Source organism: Podarcis bocagei (assembly GCF_964188305.1).
Source record: "Podarcis bocagei genome assembly, chromosome: 3".
NCBI lineage: Eukaryota > Metazoa > Chordata > Lepidosauria > Squamata > Lacertidae > Podarcis > Podarcis bocagei.
In genome coordinates this window covers 55,908,071-55,932,658 of record NC_138127.1, presented here as the reverse complement: position 1 = coordinate 55,932,658, position 24,588 = coordinate 55,908,071, and the positions used below count along the sequence as shown (strand labels likewise).

General features: G+C 42.7%; 1 protein-coding gene and 1 long non-coding RNA gene across 2 annotated transcripts in view; both read right to left on the bottom strand.

The window, feature by feature from the left end:
• Positions 1-10,410: 10,410 nt before the first annotated feature.
• Positions 10,411-14,226, bottom strand: LOC308583710. Its single transcript, XR_014006367.1, has 2 exons — positions 11,658-14,226; positions 10,411-11,130 (listed from the first exon to the last, which is right to left on the bottom strand). It is a non-coding gene; the product is annotated as an uncharacterized lncRNA (long non-coding RNA).
• A 2,255-nt stretch (positions 14,227-16,481) lies between these two features.
• The window catches only part of FNDC1 (fibronectin type III domain containing 1), an 87,443-nt gene continuing 79,336 nt past the window's right edge, over positions 16,482-24,588 (bottom strand). The window contains exons 17-19 of the mRNA XM_081187913.1: positions 21,383-21,544; positions 19,239-19,361; positions 16,482-17,469 (exon numbers count right to left, since the gene is read on the bottom strand). Coding sequence (XP_081044039.1) covers positions 17,354-17,469; positions 19,239-19,361; positions 21,383-21,544 — 401 coding nt within the window. The 3' untranslated portion in view covers positions 16,482-17,353. The remainder of the gene's footprint in view (positions 17,470-19,238; positions 19,362-21,382; positions 21,545-24,588) is intronic.

Below are 24,588 nucleotides of genomic sequence, written 5' to 3'. Positions count from 1 at the left end.
GCGTCTTATAGAGCGAAAAATATGGTACTTAATTCACACTTCTTCTTTTTAATATTTTTTATTAAAGTTTTCACAATACAATAAGATAATATCTAGATCAGATAGAATCAAATAAACAAGAAAGGTAAGAGAAAGTGAAATAGAGAAGAAGAAAAGAGAAAAAAAGAACAAAGGGAAAAGAAACATTAGCGATAAAGGAGGGGGAAAATTCTGTCGGTTTACATTAGAAAAGGATTATTTAAGACATTCAGTCCATATTAGTAGCCATCTTCTCCGCTTTCTGTTAAAACATATTTCCTTAAAGTCAAAGTGTCTCATCAACATTCATTTCTTCTTCCCACAGGAAGTCCAAGAGGGAATCCCAAATTGTTATTAGTAGTAGTAACTAGCTTTACCTCCTTGAAACAATATACAAACCGAAACACAGTGACCCTTCAAAATTAGCACTTCTATTAATTTACATAGTTATGCAACCAAAACCATGTTGGTTCAAGGAACAAATAAGTATGAAAGGAGAATTCCCTGGATGCCAAGATCCAAGTTTGGGGCAAGTACTATTTAGTGAGAGAACCCCAGCAGAGATTTAAAATCACATACAAGAGGGATATTTTCACCATCAACACAGCACATACGTAAATAATTTTTACGCTCCACTCCCCAGCTGCAGTTCTGACAAAAATAGTCCCCACTCGTGAAGTTATTGGCACCGATGGGAGTTTTCTAAGCTAATTGCTGCATGAAAGGCAATTTCCCATGAGATTAGGTTGCAAAGAAAAGAGTTAAGTGCATTGCCCCAGTGGCGTAGCGTGGGGGGTGCAGGGGGGCCGGCCACATTGGGCGCAACATCTGGGGGTTAGGGTTAGGGGGTGAAAATCCACGGGTTAGGGGGCACAAATCCACGGGTTAGGGACACAAATTACTTGCCTTGCCCCGGGTGCTGACAACCCACGCTACGCCACTGCATTGCCCCCCTCCCTGCACTCAAGACTGTCATAGTTTTGGAGTACCAGAGTCTGTTAGTGAATGGTAGAAATTAATAAACGGGAGTATTTAGATAATATTTTGGGATATGAAGGGAAGATACAAGCTGCAGAACTGAGCCAGACAAGAAATTTCTGGGTTAGCTTATGCAAACCAGCTTGACCAGGCTAGCTAAGTGCAGAGCCATTGAGAAACAATGAGGAGCCAGGTACTGGACCACTGAGGTCATTGGCAATGCAAACAGCTATCCTCACCCCACCCCATCCCACTCTGAGAAGTGGGCAGAGACAGGAGATTTGGGAGGCTGCCAAGGTGACAGGGGGCATGATGTAGCAGGAAAAACAGAGAGGTTTGGAGAAGCGGAGGGGCCACTTAGCAAAGGTTATTGGGAAGGAGAAAGGAGGTGCCAGAACTCCAGGCAGAGGCCATGCAGTGCAGAACCATCTTGACAGGCTAGGACAGAGGCACAGAGATGGTGTGCAGGATGCCTTGGCCTTCAGTGCTGCGCTGCTGTGGGGAACAAGCCTCTCTGGAGATATAATGCTGTGAACCCACTTCCTCTACCTAGACCCAGGGGTATATAGTTGTAAAAAACCCATATATCTCTGATGTGCCTGAATTCTCAATGGAAACATAACCTGGAACCCCCTGGAATCTTGCTACCACTCAGCAGAGATTAGGAGTGGTGTACAACCTTCATAACAATAATTGGGGAGGAGGAATGCAGATGAAGCTGCACACAGCATCTTTGATGTAATGTGCAGTTGAGTCCTTTCTGAAATCTAGATTTTGCCCTTCCCGCTGCACTTCTCAGCCTGTTTCCCCTCTTCTCCACCCTTCGTTTTGCATCTACTCCTGGAACGAGCCATTTTGGCTATGCAATATACCAAGCCCCATGGGGGCAGCGGTAATGCTGTAGAAAATTTCCCTTTGCAGAATTATTATCAGTGTATTAAACAGGAGGCATATACAGCTTCCTCAGCAGACAGATAGGCTTATGTACTTTGTCTAGCTGAGATGAATACCCTGTCCTGTGATCCATCATGCCCCACCTGACCAGGCTCAAAGCTCTGACAACAGATGGAAGATGGAAAAATGCCCACATCTGGAATGCACATGACTGTCTGATGCAGGTGTCTCTGTGCAGCTTTGCTGCCCTCTTAGCCTTTTTATACAGGTATCCAGATCTGCCAACATTAAATGCCCTGGAGCACTGGGAATTTCCTTCCTATCTTTTTTTCCATGCCTGGATGCAACTTTGTGTTATTGTACCATTCATTTTCATAAGGCAGAGCTTCATCTATAAAAAAGGATACTGTGGGAACAGACCTCCCCTTTCTTCATTAAGCCTTGTTATGTCAGCCCACTGATACTCTCTCATAGTATTTATATGCAATTTAGATTTTCATTGTACTTTAAAACCAGCAGTTGGGCAATGCTATTATCGGGGATAACCAAACTATCACAAAATACTGAACTAGCTTTCAGATTCTCCAGAAGTCTTATTTATCAGGCTAGTTGTTACACAAAATAAGGTGTGTGTATGGAAAACAGGAAACTAGGAAAACAAAAAATAGGCTAGATGTTCTTGCCATGAAGCCTGCATTTAGATTCAGTCTCAAAATAGAGTTTGATCTCAGTTAGGTGCTTCAGGTATCAAGATACACCTAGGATTCTAGGATAATGAAGCAATGGCTGGTCCCCATTTCCCCCATTTTTTAAAAAAAGTTAAGTCTAGCTGTTACCCAGATTCATCCTACTTCAATCATTGTGTCCCACCAATTAGTATACACAAGGTTTGCTTCTACAATAAATTCCCTAAAGTTTCCAGGCAAAATATGTGGTGAAGTTGACAATGGCTTTGCCAATTTCACCCAGTTCTGCTTTGAAACAGCAGCAATTCCAAGAGGAACTCCATACCTGAATGATAACACCGTAATGGTGGAAGGGGAAGCAGCTAATGCAGTAAGCAAGGCTACATACACCATCACCTCCCAGGTGACAAACCTCACCTCCAAATCAGATGAGATAATAGTATATGTTATTCAGATCTTCAGTCATGATGTCATATTTGTGCCCACTGCTAAAACCTAGCAGTTTTCATTTGTTTATATGAGATGGAAAAAACATCTGTATCTGGGCAGGAGGGAGTGCTATGGGGCACTATCAAACTGGGAGTAATCTAACTGATCAAGGGGTGGAGGAAAGGTTACTACATTTGGGGCCATTTATTTTAGAAATAAGGTACATAATAGAAGTGTACAAGAGGGTGGATAATAATAGCAGAACTCATAATACAGTGGTACCTCAGGTTACAGACGCTTCAGGTTACAGACTCCGCTAACCCAGAAATATTATCTTGGGTTAAGAACTTTGCTTCAGGATGAGAACAGAAATCGTGCTCCGGCAGTGCGGCGGCAGCAGGAGGCCCCATTAGCTAAAGCGGTGCTTCAGGTTAATAACAGTTTCAGGTTAAGAACAGACCTCCAGAATGAATTAAGTTCTTAACCAGAGGTACCACTGTACCAGAAATGAGGCCCATCCAATGAAAGGGAATGTTGGAAGATTCAGGGCAATAAAAAGAAATACTTCTTCATACAGTCTGTAGATGCTCTTCCACAAGATGTCGTCATGGCTCCTAACTTGGATGTCTTTAAAAGACAAATTCATAGAGGATAAGGCTATCAGTGTCTGCTAGCCAGAGGTGCCAATTTGTGAGGGAGATTTGGGGGGGGGGGATGTTGCATCAGGATGGCTTGCGTCACATCAGGACATTACGCACGTGACACACCGACGTTGCCTCAGGTCAGAGGAGCTAGAGATGCTGTGACAGGGCAGTTTCAATGGCTGGCAGCTCCTCCTCCTCTTGCCGCAGAAGGGAAGGAGGGGAAGAAGCAGCCCCTGGTCAGTGGTGGAGGATGAGAAGTCGGAGCCGGCAGCCAGTGAAGCCACACTGCCGCTGGATTCCCGACTCCTCTGACTTGACTTTTTTATTTTTTATTTTTCTATAAATATTTATTAAAGTTTTCACAATATTACATAATGAAAAAGGAAAAAGAAAGAATACAAAATAAAAACAGTTAAAAACAATTCCATCTTTTTGTCACTTATCTTTCATTTGCTTCTTTCCCGGACCTCCTCATACCTCCCTTTTTTGTATTCCAGTTCAATTTATTAGTTCAGCAATTCCTTTCCCTCCTTATTTTATACTGATCTTTAATCTTAATATATTATAGCATTAAATTTTTACCTCTTAAAAATCCAATTTTTTCATATTCTTTTATACCATTACAGCTAGAAACCACTTAACTTCAATCCTCTGACTTGACTTTTTTTAACATTGGAGGGGCTGTGCCTCCCCAAACAAATATGGAGGGAGGCGAAAGGGTTTGGCCCCTGGAGTTGGTGCTTCTGCTGCTAGCCAGGACAGTCATGTTCTGTCTCCACTGTTGGAGGCAATACTCTTCTGAACACCAGTTGGACTCGGGTCCTGCTTATGGGCATCCATTGTGACAGGATGCTTGGTAGCCTCTGGCCTGATCCAACAGGGCTTTTCTTATTTTTGGCCTTCCTGTGTTCATTCCTTTCCCTTTTTTTAATTGTTTCTGTTTATCATAAGCCTGTAGGCAGGGTTTAGCTTCTTTCTTACCACTTAGGCAGTGGTAAGAAGTGATTTAAAAAGAGTCTAAATAATAAGATGGTGGGAAGTCATGCACAGGGATGGGACAATTGTCCTCTTCCGCCGAGCACACAACTTTGGGAGGTACGCACATGGAGCGGTGTGGGAGGGAGGTGACATCCGCCTAGCCAGCTAGATCAGCTGAATCAACCCTGGCGGTCAATGGGGTGACAGATGTCGCAGCCAGATCACCCTCAAAGGCATTTACTATTGCGCATGCTCAGTGTTTTGCTGCTCACCAAAGAGAATGTGGAACAGCTTGCATATGTCAAGCACCATGAACATGACCATCACTGGAAATGTGTGTTCACAGGCAAAGGCCATTGCTGAGGGATAGTGGAGGAATTATAGAAGGAAGTGACTGTGAGATGGGGCTGCCATTGTTTTATTGCCTTTCTCATAGCATCAATTTCCTTTATTCGCCCTTTTTACACGCTTGGATTTCGCCCTACCTAATGAGTGTCATTCACTTCAATGTATACGAATAGAATAAATGATACCATGCAGAAGAAGATGGGGGAAATCCCTTTTGGAACCATACCACTTCATTTTGTCCAGTGTTTGGACAGCTAGAGGGATAGTCAAAATATTTAACCTCTTCTACTTTGTATTATATATTTTGATGTTTTAAAAAATACAATTTAAGCTCCACGGCATATTTGAGGAAGCCCTACCAATGAAATTCATTAGTGCTTTAAGAAGAAAAAAGCAAAGTAGTTATTTGCCAAGCACATGTTATAGATTATGCATATTTCTTCTTTTTTTCATCATTTTTTCATTGTTCATAAGTCTCAAGACTGGAAACAAACCTTATGACATCTGGGCTTCAAGACAGAGGAATTACTGCATGTCTGAGACACATGACTTTTTTTTGTTTAGTTTAGTTTTTTTTGGTCCTTTGCTCATAATATACTTACTTTACTTAGCTTTATGCTTTAAGTAACTGTGTTACAAGCAAATCCGCCGAAAACAAGGAATGAGTAAGGCAAATAGCTGATGCCCTTTCATGACCTTGTGGGGAGGGAAAAGGAAGGATATGGCATAGCTAGGATGGAAATCAAAACTATACAATGACTGGTTCAGGTTGCTAGCAGCTAACGCTGGCTCTCTGCCACTGTGCTGCTTCTCACTGTGTATCCCAAGTTTTAATGAAACCAAGTCATAACAAATATTTCAGCTTATGAAGGTTACCAAATTCCCAGCTTATTTGCCCAGCAAGGAAGCACTTTCTCAGGCATTTCACATAAGGTTCATCTCGGGGCTATAGCTGTCATCTGCAAGGTATGATCCAGTCAAAGTGAAACACTTTAGGGGAGCAGAGGTGGAGCTAGCTGCCATGGCATGCTGTGTACCTGGGGGCGGGGCCATGGGGGCGGGGCCAGTGTACCAGGGGTGGGGGCAGCATCCCGGGGGGGGCGCCGCCCATGGCAGGGGTCCTAGGGGGTGGAGCAAGCTGCCCATGGCAGGCTACTTCCTGGGCCCCCACCGGGAGGGAGCCGTGCCGCTTTGCCAGCAGCCTCCCTCCCTTCCCTCTTCCTTTTGACAGCTCAGGGGAGGCTCCCCCCCAGGAAGCAGCCTGGGAGCGGGGGGCAATGGTGTGCTGCCTGCCTGTCACTCTCAAGCCTCCCCTGAGCTGTCAAAACAAAGGGGGAAGGGGGGAAGGCCGCTGGCAAGGTGCCGTGGCTCTGCCCCTTCCCCCGACGGCTCGGGATAGGCTTGAGAGTCATGGGCAGGCGGCGCGCCAATTGTCGCCCCCCTCAGTGATGACACTCAGGGCAGTCCGCCCCCACCACCCCTGTTTGGGAGCCATTTATTTCAATGGGAGAGTTGAAACAAGTGATGGGATCTCTTTCATTGATATACATGGGTCTTAATATATTAGTTTAGTATTTTGTGTAGCTCATACCTGTTGTTCTTCTCTGCCAATACAAAAATATACACTGTGCATACTGGTGTGTGTGTGCATCAATTTTCTTTTAATTCATTTCCGTGTCTCTCATCTAGGCCAGCCTCCTTGACTCACAGTGGTCAACCAGGTATGCAAAGAAAGCCTGCAAGCAAGACTTTACAATTCATTAATTGCTAATAAGTAAGCCCACATTTTGCATTTTTCTGGATGGAAATTCAAAGTGTAAGACAGGCAGTGACTGCTAATGGCCTATCAAACCCATACAAAGATGACATAATGTGTACTTTGGAGATGCTGGGTAATTACCAGGCCTAATTAATTTATTTCCCTTCTATAGTTCCCTATGTTCCTCTCTTGCTTTTTTTCCAAGAGAGAAATGATTTTGATTAAACCCTAATTAAATGAAGATATTTCTGAGGGAGGTTTCTTTATCAACACCAGATGCTTCTTGTCACCATCACTGATGGCGCTTCGTTCTAGGCTTCTCATTTAGGCTGATTCACAGCACCAGAAGGAGCCAAAGGGAATCTTCTGCTCCAGCCACCTGCCTTATGGCAGAGCCATGCAACCCAAACAGGCCATCATAAATCCATGAGATCTAGATCATGTTAGGATGCCCACCTTGCAAAACAAAGCTGCAGATGGTTAGTGTAGGTAGCTTCACACAGTGCAGTAAAGAAAGGGAAGAGGAAATGCCAATGAATTGCGCTTCCTTGTATTGTTCTCCTCATTTACAGTATGAAAAGGGCAAAGACTGGCATCTATTCAAAGGCAAGGATGGAGGTGGCAAACAAACAAAGGTTAGATCACTGCTGGCATTACGAAGGGTAGAAAAGGTGGAGAGGTCACTTCCTGATGAACGTTTTCCGGTCATGCTTCAAGACCTTGTACTCTCAAGGTGTTAACAAGCAGATCTAAGGTGATCCAGCTAGCTCAGAACAAAGGTGTTGACAGCTGCCTTGTTGGATATTAATAACACCTGTTGCACTAAGCCATTTACTATTTCCATTAAGTATGAAAAACACTGAATGCTTGAAGCGTAGGTATTAAGTAGGCATTAAGTATGAAAAACACTGAATGCTTGACCTAAGCGTAGTGGGAGTTAGGCCAAGAGAGATTTAACTTTTGCTCAACAATCATTCCTGCTTGAGGTGAAAAGCAGCCAGCAATGGTAACTACTTTGATTTCCACAAGAATTAGCAGCCACAACTGTGTTCCTATGAATATTGGGATGGCAGTTGACACAAATGGGTTATGGAGAGAAGGAGGAAGTATTAATTCTGATAAAAGCTCCATTCATGGGAGGGGAAGGAGGGAGAGCTTTCCAGCATGAATAACTTGTTTCATTTACTTTCATCCTGTTTTTTAGGCATCTACAGCAAAAATAATCCAGCGAATCAGTGCAGTGTAGCAGCTAGAGTTTTGAACTTTGAATGGGTGTTGGTTTTTCAGGGGGAACTCACAGGAACTCAGTTCCAACACTGCTCAGGTGAGTTCCAGCAGCTCTCAAGTGGGCACCATTCTAAGACAACGAGGGAGGTGTTCGTGTTGAGTTCCGGCACCTCTTTTTCTAGAAAAATAGCACTGGGACCCAATTTCTGCTCACTCATGAATCTCAGTGGGTGACCCTGAGTCAGGAACTGTCTGCTTAACCTGTCTCACTCACTGGCTATGTGGTGTAGTCATGAAGCCAAATCTGAGGGAGGGCATTAGATTTTCAGTCTTTACGCTTCATATCGTGGAGGTAGAGAGGTGGGGAAATGGCACTCAGCAGTTACAACTCGGAATGTGGCAGCCCCCCTCCCACTGTAATGCCAAATGGAAGCAGCCTTTTTCATAACTTGTAAATGGTATTCGGAAACAGGCCTTGAGGTCAATAACGTTGGTTAATTTTTGGCTGTTGCTTTCTTCACTTTTGTTAATTTTTGATAATCTCCCCACCCCCCACCAACTTGGTGTTATCTTGGAGAAAGTCAAGCCTGGCTGTCATTCAGTAGTATCTGAAGAAGTAATGAAAAAAGATACATTCTGGAGTTTTATCATTCAACTTTTATTCTACTGCTGCATTGTATTTGGACTGTGTCTTATTCAATGGATGTATAACATTAGAACCGTTTATTACTTCACTCAGCTGATACATACTATTTAGACTATTTCTTACTTTTGTTTCTATGCCAGTTTTAGTTGCTTATTCCACTGAGACATGGCTTTCTATTCTTTTCTGTCCTCTTTTCATATATATATATATATATATATATATATATATATATATATATATGAGATATATGTATTTCATTACTAAGTTATTATCAGGGCTTTTTTCAGCTGGAACTCACCGGAACTCAGTTTCTAGAAAAATAGCACCAGTTATTATTGTCACCATTCATTGGTTCGTATCTGAATTTGGGGCATTTTTCTTCTCCAAATTATAAGATGTCAAATGAATAAGGCTTGAATAAGGAAAACCAAAAGGAGACACTCAAGAGTGCACAAAAATGAACATTTTTTCTGTGCGTTATACAACCAGGGCCACCACAAATAAGAACAATAGGTGGGTTTTCTCCCACTCTATGTATGCTTCTAAATGTCATTGAGTGTGACATTAAAGAAAGCATGTATGCGCACATAAGGAAAATGTACAGGTGCATAATGGTGAAGCATGCTTTGCACAGAAATTAGAATTATGTACCACAGGGCAGTTCTAAATTTCCCTTTTAGAAAGCCCTACTCCACAAACCATATTTTTAAAGTGTTGTGTGCACAGGGTAAGATAGCAATTTGATAATAGCTTGGCTTGTTCCCTTTTCTTACAATATGAGAATGGAGAATGTAAACAGGCAGGTCTGCGTAGGCTATGTTGGAGCAGTACTGGTCATGTAACAGAGTTCATACTGAAGAGAGATCTAATGGATCTTACTCAATATTGTATTCCCCCCTCCATGTCTCCAGTGCTTCATTCTCAAATTACTTCCAAGTTGGAGTGTGAGAATCTTCCATTTGAGTGTGCCCTTGATTGGTGAGTGTGAACAGCTTTAGTTATAAAATCATAGAATCATAATTGTAGAGGTTCATCTATCCCAACCCCCTGAAATGCAGGAATATCACGGAAGACTATCTAATGCTGCAGTACTGATGTGCCAGGATACATTTCATGGGCACTGGAAAAAAACCCAGTGGTTTCTGCATAATGCCTTTGAAGGAACTGCCAGTCTGCAGTGATTCCTGTATAGATCACTAAATGCATCCTTATAAGGTTTGCCATCAGATTAGAATGAACGAATAGAGGAGGTTGGAATTGCAGATTTATGGGGAAAATCCTTGCATCATTGTAACATGTGCTATTTGTTTAGAAGACATTATTAGGGCTACACGTGCCCTGCCAAAAAGAAGTCCCAATTCTGCTCCAAGAAAGTTCAGATTACTGTGTACTACTTCTATTCCCAAAATAAAATCTGCAATGTTTATGCAAATGCAGTTTGCTTGATATAAATCTGTGTGCTTTCTTTTGAATATGTGGAATGCCTTCCACAACTTCCCCAAGGAGGGGAAGAAAACAGCAGTGGTGCATTATGGGAGCAGCAGCTCACAGGTCAGGAAATATAGCTGGAGGCTGTTGTGAAAGGAAGTATAGCCACAGAAGGAACTGAATTTATGTCTTCTGAATAATGTATGGAGACATTACATGTATGTATATTTCAATGACCATGTAGGCAGTGTTTTTTCCTGGGGTATGCAGAACCAGTACCTTTTTTCTTCTTCAAATGTTAAAAGTGTGGCACTTTCTGTAACAATTTAATGGTAAGTACAGGCATACTAAAAAAAAAAAAAAAAGCAGTTCATGTAGGCCCAAGTCTTCCATTTAATAAATGCAGAGACTTTCACAATCAATGCTATGTATCAGATTCCTTGTGAAACTCTGCATAAAGGAAAATACCACAGCCAAGCATTATACATACATTTTAATATGATAAATGGGATAATTCTATATTTGTCATCTATTGTGTTCGACTTGTCAATCACCATATTTTTTCTTCTTCTCTTAAATTCATGGTTACAATCTGAAAGTAGATTGTACATGTGGCACAATGTGGAAATGAGTTTGGGATTTATACACAATTCTACTGTGCGTGCATGGAATCTTCAATGATTTGCTGATGGGCAGTGAAATTGAGGAAACATTATGCTGAATATTTAGAAAGGTGGGGAGATTAAATTCTTGAACAGCTTTTCTGAGAAAATTGTCTTCCGGAAAATGCCTTATCAGTGAATGCTGACTGAAACTGTTAGTTCATATGGGTAGATAAAGGAAGCAAAGGGCTAAGAGAACTGGAAGGAACAGGCCATTATTTCTGTCAAGAATTTCATTCCTGGCATTTCCATGTGGGGTTGAGAGAAACTCCTGTCTGAAACCCCAGAGAAATCCTAGTTCAGGGTGGACAACCTGCGGCCTTCTGGAAGTTGTTGGACTACAACTCCCATCACCCCTGTTGGCCATGATACCTGGGACTGATGAGAACTGGAGTTCAACAATGTGTGGAGACTAACAGGTTACCCACCACTGCTCTCTAGACCAGTGTTTCCCAACCGGTGTTCCGCGGCACACGAGTGTGCCGTGAGACGTTGCCTCGTGTGCCGCGAGATGCCTGGAGGGAGGCGGGCGAGTCGGGCGGCGAGAGGCGGGGCGGCGGCGAGGAGAGGCCGCGCCTCCTGCTGCTGCCTGGCGCTCCTCCTCGCAGCCGGCAGCGCTGCCTGGGCGCCTCCGCGCGACTCTGCCTCGCTGGGTTTGGTCTCCCAGCAGAGACGGGTCACACGCGCACCTCCCTCCCTCCCTCAGCCTGCGCGGAGGGAGAGCCAGAGAGAGGCATCGCTCCTGCGCGGCGGGAGAGGGAGCAGCCGGAGCGATGCCCCAAACGAGCTGAATTCCGAGCGAGGGACTGAGGGGGGAGGGGAAAAACTTTCACTTTCGTGCGTCCCTCCCGGCGTGACGCCGCGCGCTGACGTCACGGGGCGGGGCTTTAATGGTGGTGTGCCGCGAGATTTTTTTTCAGTAAACAGGTGTGCCGTTGCCCAAAAAAGTTTGGGAAACACTGCTCTAGACAATACTGAGCTAGATCCACTATTGGTTTGACTCAGTATTAAGCAGCTTTCTATATTCTCTTCTAAGAGCAAGACCCCGATGAAAACATCATTTAGGAGCTACTCAAAGAAATAATTGTGTACTATGAAAAGATTTAACTGCCAAGGCTTCTGCTGGAGGCACTCTACAAATTTGGATATAAATGGTGGAAAGAAAGCTTTGATTCAGACACAGGATAATGAGAACACTCTTCAAAAATGTCCCTTTTTCTTAAAAATCTGGACCACATCCCTGGGACATGGATTCTAGAAGAATAGGGAGGTGCCTCTGGAAAAGTGTTTTGGAGGGAACTCAAAACACTTGAAGAAGAACATCACCTTTTGGATGCTCATTTGATGAGCTTCAACCACTATACTCAGCTGACAGTTACCACATCAAACTTATGGACTAACCTCTTGAGATAGCTGAGTCAGGTACATCCAGTAAAATATTTCCAGCTTGTTTTAAAAAAACAAAAAACCTCTTAAAATGAATTTTCCAAGGTTTCCAGATGAATTTCTTAAATGCCAACAGCTGTTCCTATTGTTTGCAGTCATGTTATTTTCCTACCGGTGAAGCAGTGTAGCTTCCCCTCTTGTCATTATTCAGTGGGACCTGTGGGTTTTTTGGGAAACATGTTTAGTCTTTCAGCTCAAGGAAATACATCCAATACTGCTGATGAAGTACATGCACCTCGACACGCAGCATGGCTCAAACTGTATTGATTATTGTAACATGTTCTTTGAGGGCAGAACCAAAATGAAAAATTTAACTGGTGCAAGATATTGATGCCAAGTTGCTGTCTAGGACTAGACAGTTGGAGCATATTATTCCACTGCTATCTAACCTGCACTGGTTGCCTATTCACTTCTAGGTACAGTTAAAGGTGTTTGTCCGCCTCTATGAAGCCATAGATGAGTTGGGACCTGGGTACATCAACAATTGCCTTCCATTCAATTTTGCAGGTCTTGCTTCAGGTGTCCTCACTGTTTGAAGTTCAGTAGAAGCCTACCAACAGCAGGGCATTTTGGGTGGTGGCACTAACTGGGTAGGATGCACCCCAGGTCCTAAATCATATAGGAAGCCTACGAGCCAGTGGTGGGGCAGAGACATCCTTCCAACACATGTATCACTGCTGCTTACCTGGGGCAGAACAGCAGTGAGGTTGGAGCAATGTGGGCGCACTGGTGGGAGCACCAGATTTGTGATGGTGGACCTCCTACTGCCCCTCCCACATCCAGGTAAGTAGCAGTGATGCTGGTGTCAGGAAATTTAGTGTGCTCTAATACATGCCCCACTACTAACATAGACTTCCTTCTTCAGACCTCCCCATGCCAACATGTGGACTGGGGAGTGGGCAGCCTGAAAAGGATGCAATAATGGAAGTGAGGTCAACATGCATGGACCCACTCCCCACCCCTAACACAGCTGCAATTTTGTTGGGGTAAACATTCATATCAAGCTATTACAAGGATTCCAAGAAAAAGAGATAGAGAAGACCACCTCAAGGTTTCTGCCACTTGAACTCCATCCCTGCCCTAGCCAGGACAATGTACCATCCAGTGCTCTGTGGGAAAGATTCTGGTGGCTTTTCAATATATTTAAAATATGTATTTTAGTGCTACTTGCAATCCATCTTTGAAGAAGTTGTATTCTGAAAGGTGGGGTGTAAATAATTGTAATGATTCTATAAATGGCAGAAAGCTGTTCTGAGTTATTTACATCTGAGCTAGGCCACAGGTGGTGGACATTATGCTAGCACAGTGATCATGTCGGATCCTGAACATGTATTTCCTGGCACAACAGCTAATGAAATTTGGCCTAAAGGGGACGATATATTATAATGAACACTCCCACACGAAGAGCTTGACTATCCAACTCTGAAAGATTCTTGGATACAAATAAGAACATACAATCAAAAAACATTCCTTCATGAGCTTGTAAAACAATCTCAGATTACATATTAGAGCAATTCAAAGTGGAAAAATGTTTATGGGAGAGGTCTATTAACTTTGCCTTTTAGTTTATTACGAATATTTGGAGAAATTAGTTTCACATTTCAGTCACAGTTTGGATAAAGCTGCATTTCAAGGAAACTAAAATGAAAGAGTCCAACTCTTTAAAACAGTAGAGAAGGAAAGCAGAAGAGGTGGAAATGCAGGGTGGGGGACGGAATATTTGTAAGTCCTACCACACGGATCATAAGGTTTCTGTGGGTTATTTTGGACAACACAATGACAGCCACCCAGTGCTCATCAAACTGTTGGGAAAGGGGGCCTGGGGTATCAGTAGGTCTTTGGCAGTTGCTTGAAGATGCCAGACCTGAAAGAGCATGTAGCATTGGCTTCAGCTTACTAAAACTCTTTGGGTGCTTCCAGATTGTTGCTATTTTCCAGTGAGATTCAATCAAATACCAGCAAGTTCAGGTTGTGCATACATAGCTCATAGGGAGGTCTTGCAATATGGAAAGGGAGAACACGAACACACATACACACACACACACACACACAGAGAGAGAGAGAGAGAGAGAGAGAGAGAGAGAGAGAGAGAGAGAGAGAGGGAGGGAGGGAGGAGAAAGTGTGGAATGATGCTTGTTTTGATCCATCATCTAACCATCCCACCAACAAATCAGAATAGATGCTCATTAACTGTAAGAACATAAGAGGAGCTCTCATGGATTTGGCCAATGGCCCATCTAGTCCTGCATCCTGTAGATGCCTGTGGGAAGCCAGCCAGCAGGACCTAAGTGCAACAGCACTTTCCCCCTGCAAACAAATCAGGATGAATGCTCTATAAACGCCTGCAAAAGGCTCCCGATACTCCTCCCCCAGGTACCTACTGAGAAGCTCCATTAGAAAAGCAACTGTACCAAGAGGAATCATCTAGGGAGGGATGCCAGATGTTGTCCTTGCTCAGGGTGCCTTATTATCAAAGCCTGCCCCTGCTGGAGATGGTGAAAGATCTGGGGACCCAAGGTCGAGGAACACTATTGCAGGCAATACGCACAGCCCTGAAGGAGAAGATGGTATATACAAGCTTAAGGACATGTTTGTATTGTTTGGTGTGGTGGGAAGTCAACACTTATAAAGTTTATTTTGGAAAAGAAAATATTGGGAACATACGTTGCCCATTTGTTTGTTTGTTTTTAATGCATAGATTTTACTGTATAAAGTAAAGGTAAAGGGACCCCTGACCATTAGGTCCAGTCGTGACCGACTCTGGGGTTGCGGCACTCATCTCACTCTATGGGCTGAGGGAGCAGGCGTTTGTCTGCAGACAGCTTCCGGGTCATGTGGCCAGCATGACTAAGCCGCTTCTGGCGAACCAGAGCAGCACACGGAAACGCCGTTCACCTTCCCGCCGGAGCAGTTCCTATTTATCTACTTGCACTTTGACATGCTTTCGAACTGCTAGGTTGGCAGGAGCTGGGACCGAGCAACGGGAGCTCACCCCGTCACAGGGATTCGAACCGCCGATCTTCTGATCGGCAAGTCCTAGGCTCTGTGGTTTAACCCACAGCGCCACCTGTGTCCCTTTTTACTGTATAGAGCAGGTTATATTGGGATGAATAAAAATAACATGAAGGCCTGTTCCTTATTTAACTTTCCACTCACTGAGTGGGCTGTCTTTTCATTTCATAGTCCATAGAGGGCAGAGGTATATGCTGCTTTCACTATAACAACATTGCAGAGATGGGTATATATTTCCTTAGGGAATGCTTTATCTCCTTTTGTTTCAGAAAATCAGTGCACCTTCTTTTTGAGTACTCAAATAAAATATAACCAACCCACTTTCGTGTTCCACATAAAACATTTAAATACTAGTTTTATGTCCAAGCGTTTCTGATGTATGGGTTGCATGAACTCATGCTCTATAGACATTATCCAGAGAGATATAACCAAAATAAATGCAATTAGCAAATACTATTACGTGCTTTAGGAGAGCAATTATATGTTGGAGTCATCTGGAGCTGTGCTGAATAAAACGTTTCAACCTAGCTAAAACCACGTTCTTGGATTTAAGGAAACATGCAGCGTGATCATCTACATTGAGGGCTACACTGGTCATTACAGACCCCTCCAGGCATCCTTTTTATTGTGAAAGATTTGTGCTCAAGTTGGTATTGGGGCAGTTATTTGCAATCCTGCTTTCAACACTTGTCTGTGCCTGCAACAGTTTCAGGGTGGACATCCTGCTTCTTTCCCAACCAGTGCACAATCCTGCTGAAATCCTGTAACTTTTTATTCCACAAATGTTCCAGTTTGGTTTTTTGGGTTTTTTAAATCCCACGTTTGCTGTGTTACAGTGCAAGAATACTGCTCCAGATGGCAATAATACCTATATCCACTCCCAAGTCTGGAAGGGCTCTATGTTAAACAATGTATTGTATTTAATATGCACTTCTAAAAATGAAAAAAAACCACTAGGGGTGGGGAGAACAGCATGATTGGGGCCGCAGTGTTCAGGCAGAGTGAACAGAACCATTCTACACCCCCCTGCAATCCTAATGAACATTGCCCCACTCTGAGGCATTTGTCAATGGCAGCTTTCCACTGGATACAACTGAGCAAATGTGGAATTGCACCTGAAATCACATTTGGTTCCAGTAAGACCAGCTTTTCTTTGTATTTCAGCTTAACTCATTTGTGACACTACCTCTTAAGCTCTAAAGACCATTGGGCATGGCTTTAATTCGCACACTGTTATATTGCTGGGCTGCATCCATATTGGGATATTAGTCAGATTGATAAATGTACCAAATAAATTACCCCCATTGAAACATCACTTGCTCGGAGTCCGGTGCTGAATTCTTCTATTTTATACAAACATCAACATCATTACAGTTCAACAATACTCACAAGAAGAGAAGCCTGGTTCTTTACATGGTTAATGTATTGTGCATAGTATATTTTTCACAGATTTTTTTTTAGAAGACTTGTTAATTAATAGCACCTTTTACATAAAACCATCCCATACACATAGTCATCTAAATCAACAAGAAAACCTCAGTTCTAAGAAATACTTCTGCAAGCATACAGTACTGGTGGTTGTTGGCTGCTTTTTATAAGTTGAATTTACATAGTGACCTGGTATATCGTGCAGCAATGTGCAAACCCACAGGAGAAGTCTTGAGTAACATTGATCGGTTCTCATGGGCATTTAAGTAACACGGCATGACTGCATAGCAACATTCTGAAGCATAAGACTCTGCCAGTGGAAGGCAGCAGAGAATCCCATTAATAGCAGTGGAAAGTGGTTAGCATTCCGTAATGCAAGCAAAGCATGCTTAAGTCATTCCTTGCAAGATACATCACCATTCCGATTTTTCGTGGCTAGCCAAATATATGAGGTTTCAGTGAGCACAGGTAGCACCCATTGTAGATACATCTCCATGCCTTTTAGAGGCAAGGAGATGGAAGGCAGGACTCCTGTCTGCACTCTAAAGCAGAGTAATCAAGCAGCACCATAGACTTAGGTTTACAAAAGTCTACACAACATGGAGTTTCATCCGCGTCTATCGTCGACTCTTCACTAGTTCCATCCTTTCCGTGTTTCAGTTTTTTCCTTTCTTTGCCAAACCAACTGCTCAGAGTCCTCCAATGACAGTCATTCAAAAGGCACTGCTGGCTGGACTGCGCTGAATCGTTGCAGGAAGACCTCGGCACAGTTACCATTTCCCTGGAATAGGCACACCACACTCATACCAGCCCACGTAGTAGTAAGGCGTCATGTATCCAATGCGTCCAAATGATACAGGCTCTTGCCGATACTGGCGATAATAACCTGTAGGAGTCAAAATAACGGCATTTAGTATCTTAGCATCATCATAGGATGTCAGTTTGCATTTCTTAGTGCAGAAAGTATTGATCTGATGTGTAGAGAGCTTTCCTATTCTAATTAATTCAAGAGGGTTCTGGAAGCATCACTGTCTGAAAGAAACAAGCAGAAGGTTCATGGTGTTTGGGTTATTCCTTTAGAGAAGCTGAGTACAGCTAGTTTAAACTGGTTCTGTTTCAGTCAAGGTCATGCTGACTGTAATAGTGATCCTGGGTTTCACTCTCACTTTCTATCTCTCTTTCCTTCTGGTGTGGTATTCTGTATATAGTGTTAAGGTTTAGACTTATTATAAGTTATTGTAAGATTAAGTTGAGTCTGCTGCAATTGGATTTCTTATTGACAGTGCTAATCCTGAATGTATTGGATTTGTGACCATTATGCTCATTTGCCTTCAGTAGGAGTAAAGCTCTGCTGGATGAAATATAATTGCCTCTGGTCTACTTTGGGGGTCCTGCAATGTGCTTAAGTTTTTGCTCTGCTAACTATACGTTGGAGTTCTGCTCTGGATCAATATTGAGTAGAATTTCATGACATAGGAATGTTATGGTAAAGTGTGGTCTAATCCTGCTGTCTGGGAAATCACCTCAAATGCCACATCCTTCCTCACTGGATTGCCATTGTGTTATTGCATATGGCACACAACTTTCTGTTGGGCATTCTTGGAACAGTTGCATAGAAAAGGATACGTAACTGTTCCAAGAAGCACCTTAGATGACCAACAGAAAGAGTCCCCTTCCTCTTGGGTAATCAGTACTGTTTCTAGACCTCATTCACACCCAATATCCAGCTTTGTTCTGCACATATTGTTCCATATTTCAGGTTTCCTGCATCTCCCAGTGTTGTGGCACAGAAACTGGTACTTCATACTTCACAAAGCAAAAACAAGAGTGGCATGGGAAGATCTCAGCCATGTAGCTTACTGAATTTGACAGGCATGAAGAAGTTCAGTTACTTGTGATGATGCTAACTGCATTCTGCGTAGCTATGAGTGTGCTAGCTGGAGAAAAAATAACTTTTTGTCCATGCAATTTGAGTGCTGGGAAAATGAGATTTCCCTACAGCAGATGCCCCAGAATAATTTGGTAATTTGGATAATTAAGTCCCCAAAATATGCTTACCTAGGAAAGGACTTTAGTTTCCCATAGAGGAGTAAGGAAAATGAGGGAGGCTGGAATATCAGCACTCACAATCAAAACAGAAGTCAAAGGTATCAGGGTAAAAGCAACATCAAAAAAGCTGTTTGTAGAGGAAAAAGTGGCTGCTTAAAGCATTAGCAGACTTCCCAACATTGTTTTCCACACATGTGGTGTTCTATCTGATCACTGTGCCAGTTCCATACTTTCCTTGTGTCTCATATTTCTGCTTTTTAGAGCCAGCGTTCAGGCACATCTGGATTAGCTGCCCTTGCTTAGATTGCAAAGCACAGCATGATCCTGTGACTTCTGCATTTTCTGCCCTCAGAACAAAAGGGTTATAACCATTCTCACAACCTGTGACTCAAAACCCATCAAAGGTGAGCGGACAATTTATAGCGCAGAATCAATTCAATGCATGTGTGTGATGATTGCTTTGCTTGCAACTGCAATATGTGAGTTTGTTGAGAATCATAAATGCTAAGCATCTGCAAGCTGCAAGCTGCCTACAGTCCATTCCACCATTGCTGTGTAATGTAGATTTCTGGTACTCCATACTACCAATTTTGCTTTCTTTTTTACCTTGAATTGGAGGCAGGGCTTCTACATATGACTGCGGCCCTGTTCTTCCATCCAAGTGTGAGTCCACAAACTGGCAATGATCTTCACCTCTTCCCCAGCTATCCCCAATGCTGTAAAACGTATCTGAAAAAGTTGCACATAGAGTTAGAACTTGCAACTGCTGCAACACAGCAAGGGCAGGGGGTCATGCGCAAGAAGAGGCATCTGAAAACATTTGAAAATGGATGGGGGTTGTTCCCTGTTGAGCTCTTTTAGATTGGAGCCATACACTTAACCAGGTTACTCAAACCTGAGTATCTATGGGTTGTAAAGATGAAATATCAGCAGACTCTATTGAGACTGGCAGAGGCTTCAGACTTTCAAGTTAGGGGCCAGCTCTGTTTAAATTTAGCAAAGACAAAAATTCTATCTGCACTCAAAAATTAAAGGTGAGGAAGTGCTTTAAAATGTCAGTCCAAAAGTCCATACATCCTCATCCAGGCACCCCCATCCAGACATTTAAGGGTTTTAGAATATCTCTGGTTTAAATAGTTTGCCTAAGCAACAGATTATGGCTGAATTTTCGGTCTAATGAGAGGGCAAGGAAGGGCTCAGACAGAAGTAATGCTAATCTAGAAACGAAGGGTGCAGGTCTCGAAAGTGGGCTTATTTGCTATTTTTGAATATAGCTGAAATAATAGGAGTGTTATGGTAAAAGAATCCACTGGCACAGTATGAAAGGAAGCCAGTGGTCCTCGCCAACATTCCTGAAGTCAGTAAAACAGATTTTTATGTCTGCTATTGGCTGAGAATCCCACTTGAAGATCTCGTGTCTTCTCCTTTTTTGAGTTCATTTTGCCACTGTGCTGGTAGATGCTTTCAGAGGCAAAGACTCCCTTCTCATTGCATTAAGTGCAATTAGTTGATGTACAATTAAGAATGCACATCAACTAATTGCACTTAATGCAATGGAAAAGCTTTGCCTCTTAAAGCAGCTACCAGCACAGTGGTAGAATGAACTAAAGAAGGAGTGATTTAAAAAGTGTAATTAAGAATGCAGTGACCAGAGAAGGAATGTCCGCTGGGAGTAGCACAGAAAGAAGAAATGCCATGGTGCATCTGCAGCAGCACAACTGGGCGTCTTCATCTGCCCCAGCTGCAACAAAACATGTTTCTCCCGCATCAGTCTCTACAGCCACAGCAGGCGCTGCAATTGTCCAACAGCGTGACTTCACCCCCAAAGGAGCACTCCTCCATTGTCTCCCAAGACAGACGGACACCAACAATTAAGAATGCACATTATTGTGAAGTAGCAGCATATTCTCATCAGAAGAGGGAAGCACACACTTCAGAGCAGGGGGAGCAATACTGAAGTTGGCTTAGAAAATTTAACTGAGCTTTAGCAATTCAACTAGATTGGATGAATCTATGAATTTCTGGCCCCAGTCATTTTTGCATGTGTTCCCTCATAAGGCTTTTTATTCCTGCTATAAATATTTTAAATCTGCACAAGAAGCACATTCAAATATGCATTTTAAGCACATTTCCCTCTCAAAAGATGCATTTTTAGTATTTTCTCTCATGCTACATATGTCTAAACTTTGCAAACTGGTGCCTGAGCTTGTTTCCCCACCACTTCCTCCCTTTTCCTTTTTGTGTCACGTCTTTTGGATTGTAAACCTGAGGGCAGAGATTTTGGGGTAGAAACACCCAATCAACCAACTTGGGCAGTACTTTATATCTTTTAGGTTACAGCTAAGGCTCCATAGGATGCAAGTGGAAGGCTCTAAATCAGGCTGGGGGCAGAAGTCACAACATCCACAAGCCTAGACACTATTTCACTTTTAAGTAAGACCCCAAATCATCAGCCACAGTTACTCCAATGTAAGCACACACAGAGAAAGAATGGCCAGCCACACTTCATGTGATTATATGCAAGACCCCATTTGAAAAAGTCTTAAGCACGACTTCTTTTTACCACATTCAATTCCTCCAAAAACCTAAAAATCATCTTCCCCTGCAAAAGTGGGACAGCATTTCCCTACCAATTTCTAGGAAAGGATAAATTCTTGATATGTTGGAGGGATGGGGGTTTACCAGCAGCAATGTTTGCACGAAATATGGAATTTTGGCTCAGCCATAATTCTGTTGACCCAGATACATACCTCTTAGGTCATCGCTGAGGTAAATCTTGTATCTCAATGAATTGCAAAGAACAACACCTACAAATTTTCTGTACCATGTCCGTTTCACATATTGCTTGCCACTGCATTCGGAATATGTGGGGTCATATTTAAAACTGAATGGGATCCAGATTGGTTCACCACCTAAGAAAAGAGTTAAAGTAACAGACTTAAAAGTTCAGTTATCAAGTTTCTTAGCTTGTTTATGTTAACCATCATATCTTAATTGATGTTCTATTTTCAGAGGCCATAAAAAGTCTTCATAACCAACATATGAATCCATTCCTAAAGACATTTTCTTGGAAGTCTCTTGATTTTATCTAATGGAGCTGACTTACAATTAAATATGCTTAGGACTGTAGTCCATGTCACAAATGGCATAAACCTGATATTCTCCACCAAGCCTTCAGGGCAGTTGTCAATATCTTAGAATGAAGTAATAATATATTGTAAAATAGCATCATGTCATTGTGTTAGTGAAATTGAGATGTGTTTTGTTTCCTTGGTACTTAACAGAATGGTGTGTCCAACATTACCACCCAATGCTTTTAACTTTTTAAAAGTATATTAACATTATAATCTGAATACAGTTTAATGTGTTTGAAATCCAGGACAGCTGTAAAATGATACTGTTAGGATAGTTGCAGCAATGGGCATTTTAAAGATGATTTCTTGTCAAAACAAATATTTAAGCACTACTTTATTTTTGTGGTTCTGTATATCTTTTAAAAAGAAAAAGCAAATTAAGAGAGCTAAAGCCAACAAGTCATAAAAGGGTTATTGACTTCGGTGTGCATTATTATCTGTTAACTTGATATTTTAAAATGAGACTAGAAACATAAGCACTTTTGAGGGGGTTTTTTTCTGAACTGAAATTCTGTTTTGTTCCCCCTCCCCTAAAGCTAACATTAAATCAAAACAGATTGCACAAAAGCAAGAAAGCCAAGTAGGTCTTTTCTGAACAGCAACTGTTGTTAGCCATTTCAAACTATGTGGTGGCAATAAGTAAATGCCGCCACTTATTGACAGCCCAATCCACTATCTAGTTATACAGAAGCACTTGGATTTAAAAAGGCAATCTCACACGACCCTTGTATTATGATGATGCTTCCAAATGAGGGAGTGGGTCCCTGGTTCCTTTCCCGTGGCTGTCTATACCACTGCAAAAGGTCTCAAAGTGATTTGAGGTGCGACGAGCTGTGGTGGCTGGCATGGTGGGAATGCACTGCTCACTTGACCGCCACCTGGCTGAGTTGCTGCAGCACACTGGGATTGGAAGGGGCGCAGTAGTGGCATGGTGGAAGCTTACCAGCAGGAGTGCCTGACTGGCTCCACTGTGCCACTGGTACCTAGCCAGCCTTGCCACCACATCCCTTCCTGTCCTAACAGAGGACAGGTGAGCGACACAGCCTCACCACGACATCTGCCACTGCTGGTAAGACAGTAACCACAATCAGGGCACCATGGATCAGAAAACTACTTCAGTGTGCATTCAAAGGCCCTATTCAAGGTTTGACCCTTGCCTGCTCTGTGACCTCCTCCCTTCTCTTATGTCTTTGCTGCCCAGTTCATGTGCCTCTCATGTACTATAAGGGGACCTTGTGGGGAGCACGCTGGGTCTGATGGCCTTTTAAATGCAATTCTGGGAGGAGGGGCTACTGGTTTGTTTTCATTTTCATTCCATTGTGCATTTTGTGTTCTCATTTTGTATTTTTATGTTGTGACCCACCCTGTGATATTCGGATAAAGGGTGGTGTATCATTCTAATAAATAAATGGATAAATATAATGCAAAGAAATGTCATACAAGCAAAGCATGTTCTCTCCACTGCAGAAGCTGCCCTTACAGAAAGTGGTGCAGAGACTGGGCAACAAGAATGCAACAGAGGCATAGCTGTCAACTTTTCCCTTTTCTTGCGAGGAATCCTATTCGGAATAAGGAAATTTCCCTTTAAAAAAGGGAAAAGTTGGCAGCTATGAACAGAGGGATTGGAGCTACCAAGTGCCCCCGCGTCCTTCTCATGTAATCATACAAGGGAGGGGGTGCCTGAAAAGGGTTAATGTTCACCACCTCTATAAGCTTGTGAGAATTTGTAAAGACTCAAGCTGACATCAGTTGTCCTGATTCAAAGTCCCATGAGCTCTGGTGTGTAAACATAGGTAGCAGAGCGCCAACCGGATCATTTCAGATGTAAATTGTAGTTTTGTGAATACGAAAGGGTTATGTGGGGAGCTGCCCCATTGACTGAAATAAATAGGGCAGTGTCCATGTGGGGGGTAGAGTCCTGTGCCTGCCCCAGGGCCCCCATGCCTGCAGTAAATCACTTGATCGGGCGATAGGCACTAAATACTTGGACTTCATAAGTGTTGGATCAGACTATAAAAATATCAGCACAGACTGAACACATAAAAGAATTCTCAGCTACAAGCTGTAAATAGATCAAACAGTAAAATCTATGTTGCTTCTATAATAACTGCTACTCTACCCACGAACGGGACAAGGGAAGGTTACAAAGTGAAAGTTGTTGTTTCCTTGCTTTCACGGCATTCCCCCTGTGCTCTGTCTCCCTTATGCTGTTGGCAACTGTTCCATGGGATGGGAACCACATTTTTAAAAGGAGAAAAGACAAAGCAACATTTGGTCTTTTCTTTAATCGATTCTTTTGACTCCAAAAGAAGCACACCATAATCCTGTAAACACACATAAATTCGTGAATAACACGCAGGAGTAGTCTCATTGAGTTTGGCTGAGATGGGCTTCAGTACAACTGACTTGAGTTTAATGGGACTTCTTTTGTACCCAAAAAGTTTTTTCACATGTGCCATTCTTTCCAGCATTTCAGCCAGAATATTCTCAGTGCGGACAAAACAATGAACTGTTCGTGGAAAGAAAACTACACAATGAATGTGAATCAGAGCACTCAACATTCCCTTGCTATTCATCAGCATAGTGTCTCCCCATGAACAAATCGCAGTGAAACTATCCTTCACCATAGTTGGTGCTGTGAAGCATGCCATGTGGTTTTCATTATACGTTCAGTTCTGCTTGGAAGAGTTATTTGGCACCTCTGAGTTATCAGGCACAAAACTCTGGGGTAAATTATCATTCCAATAATTTTAAGCCTTAATAGTAGCAGATAATCACATGTAAACATATCTTAGTTCACACTTCCCATTAAAGTCCCTTAA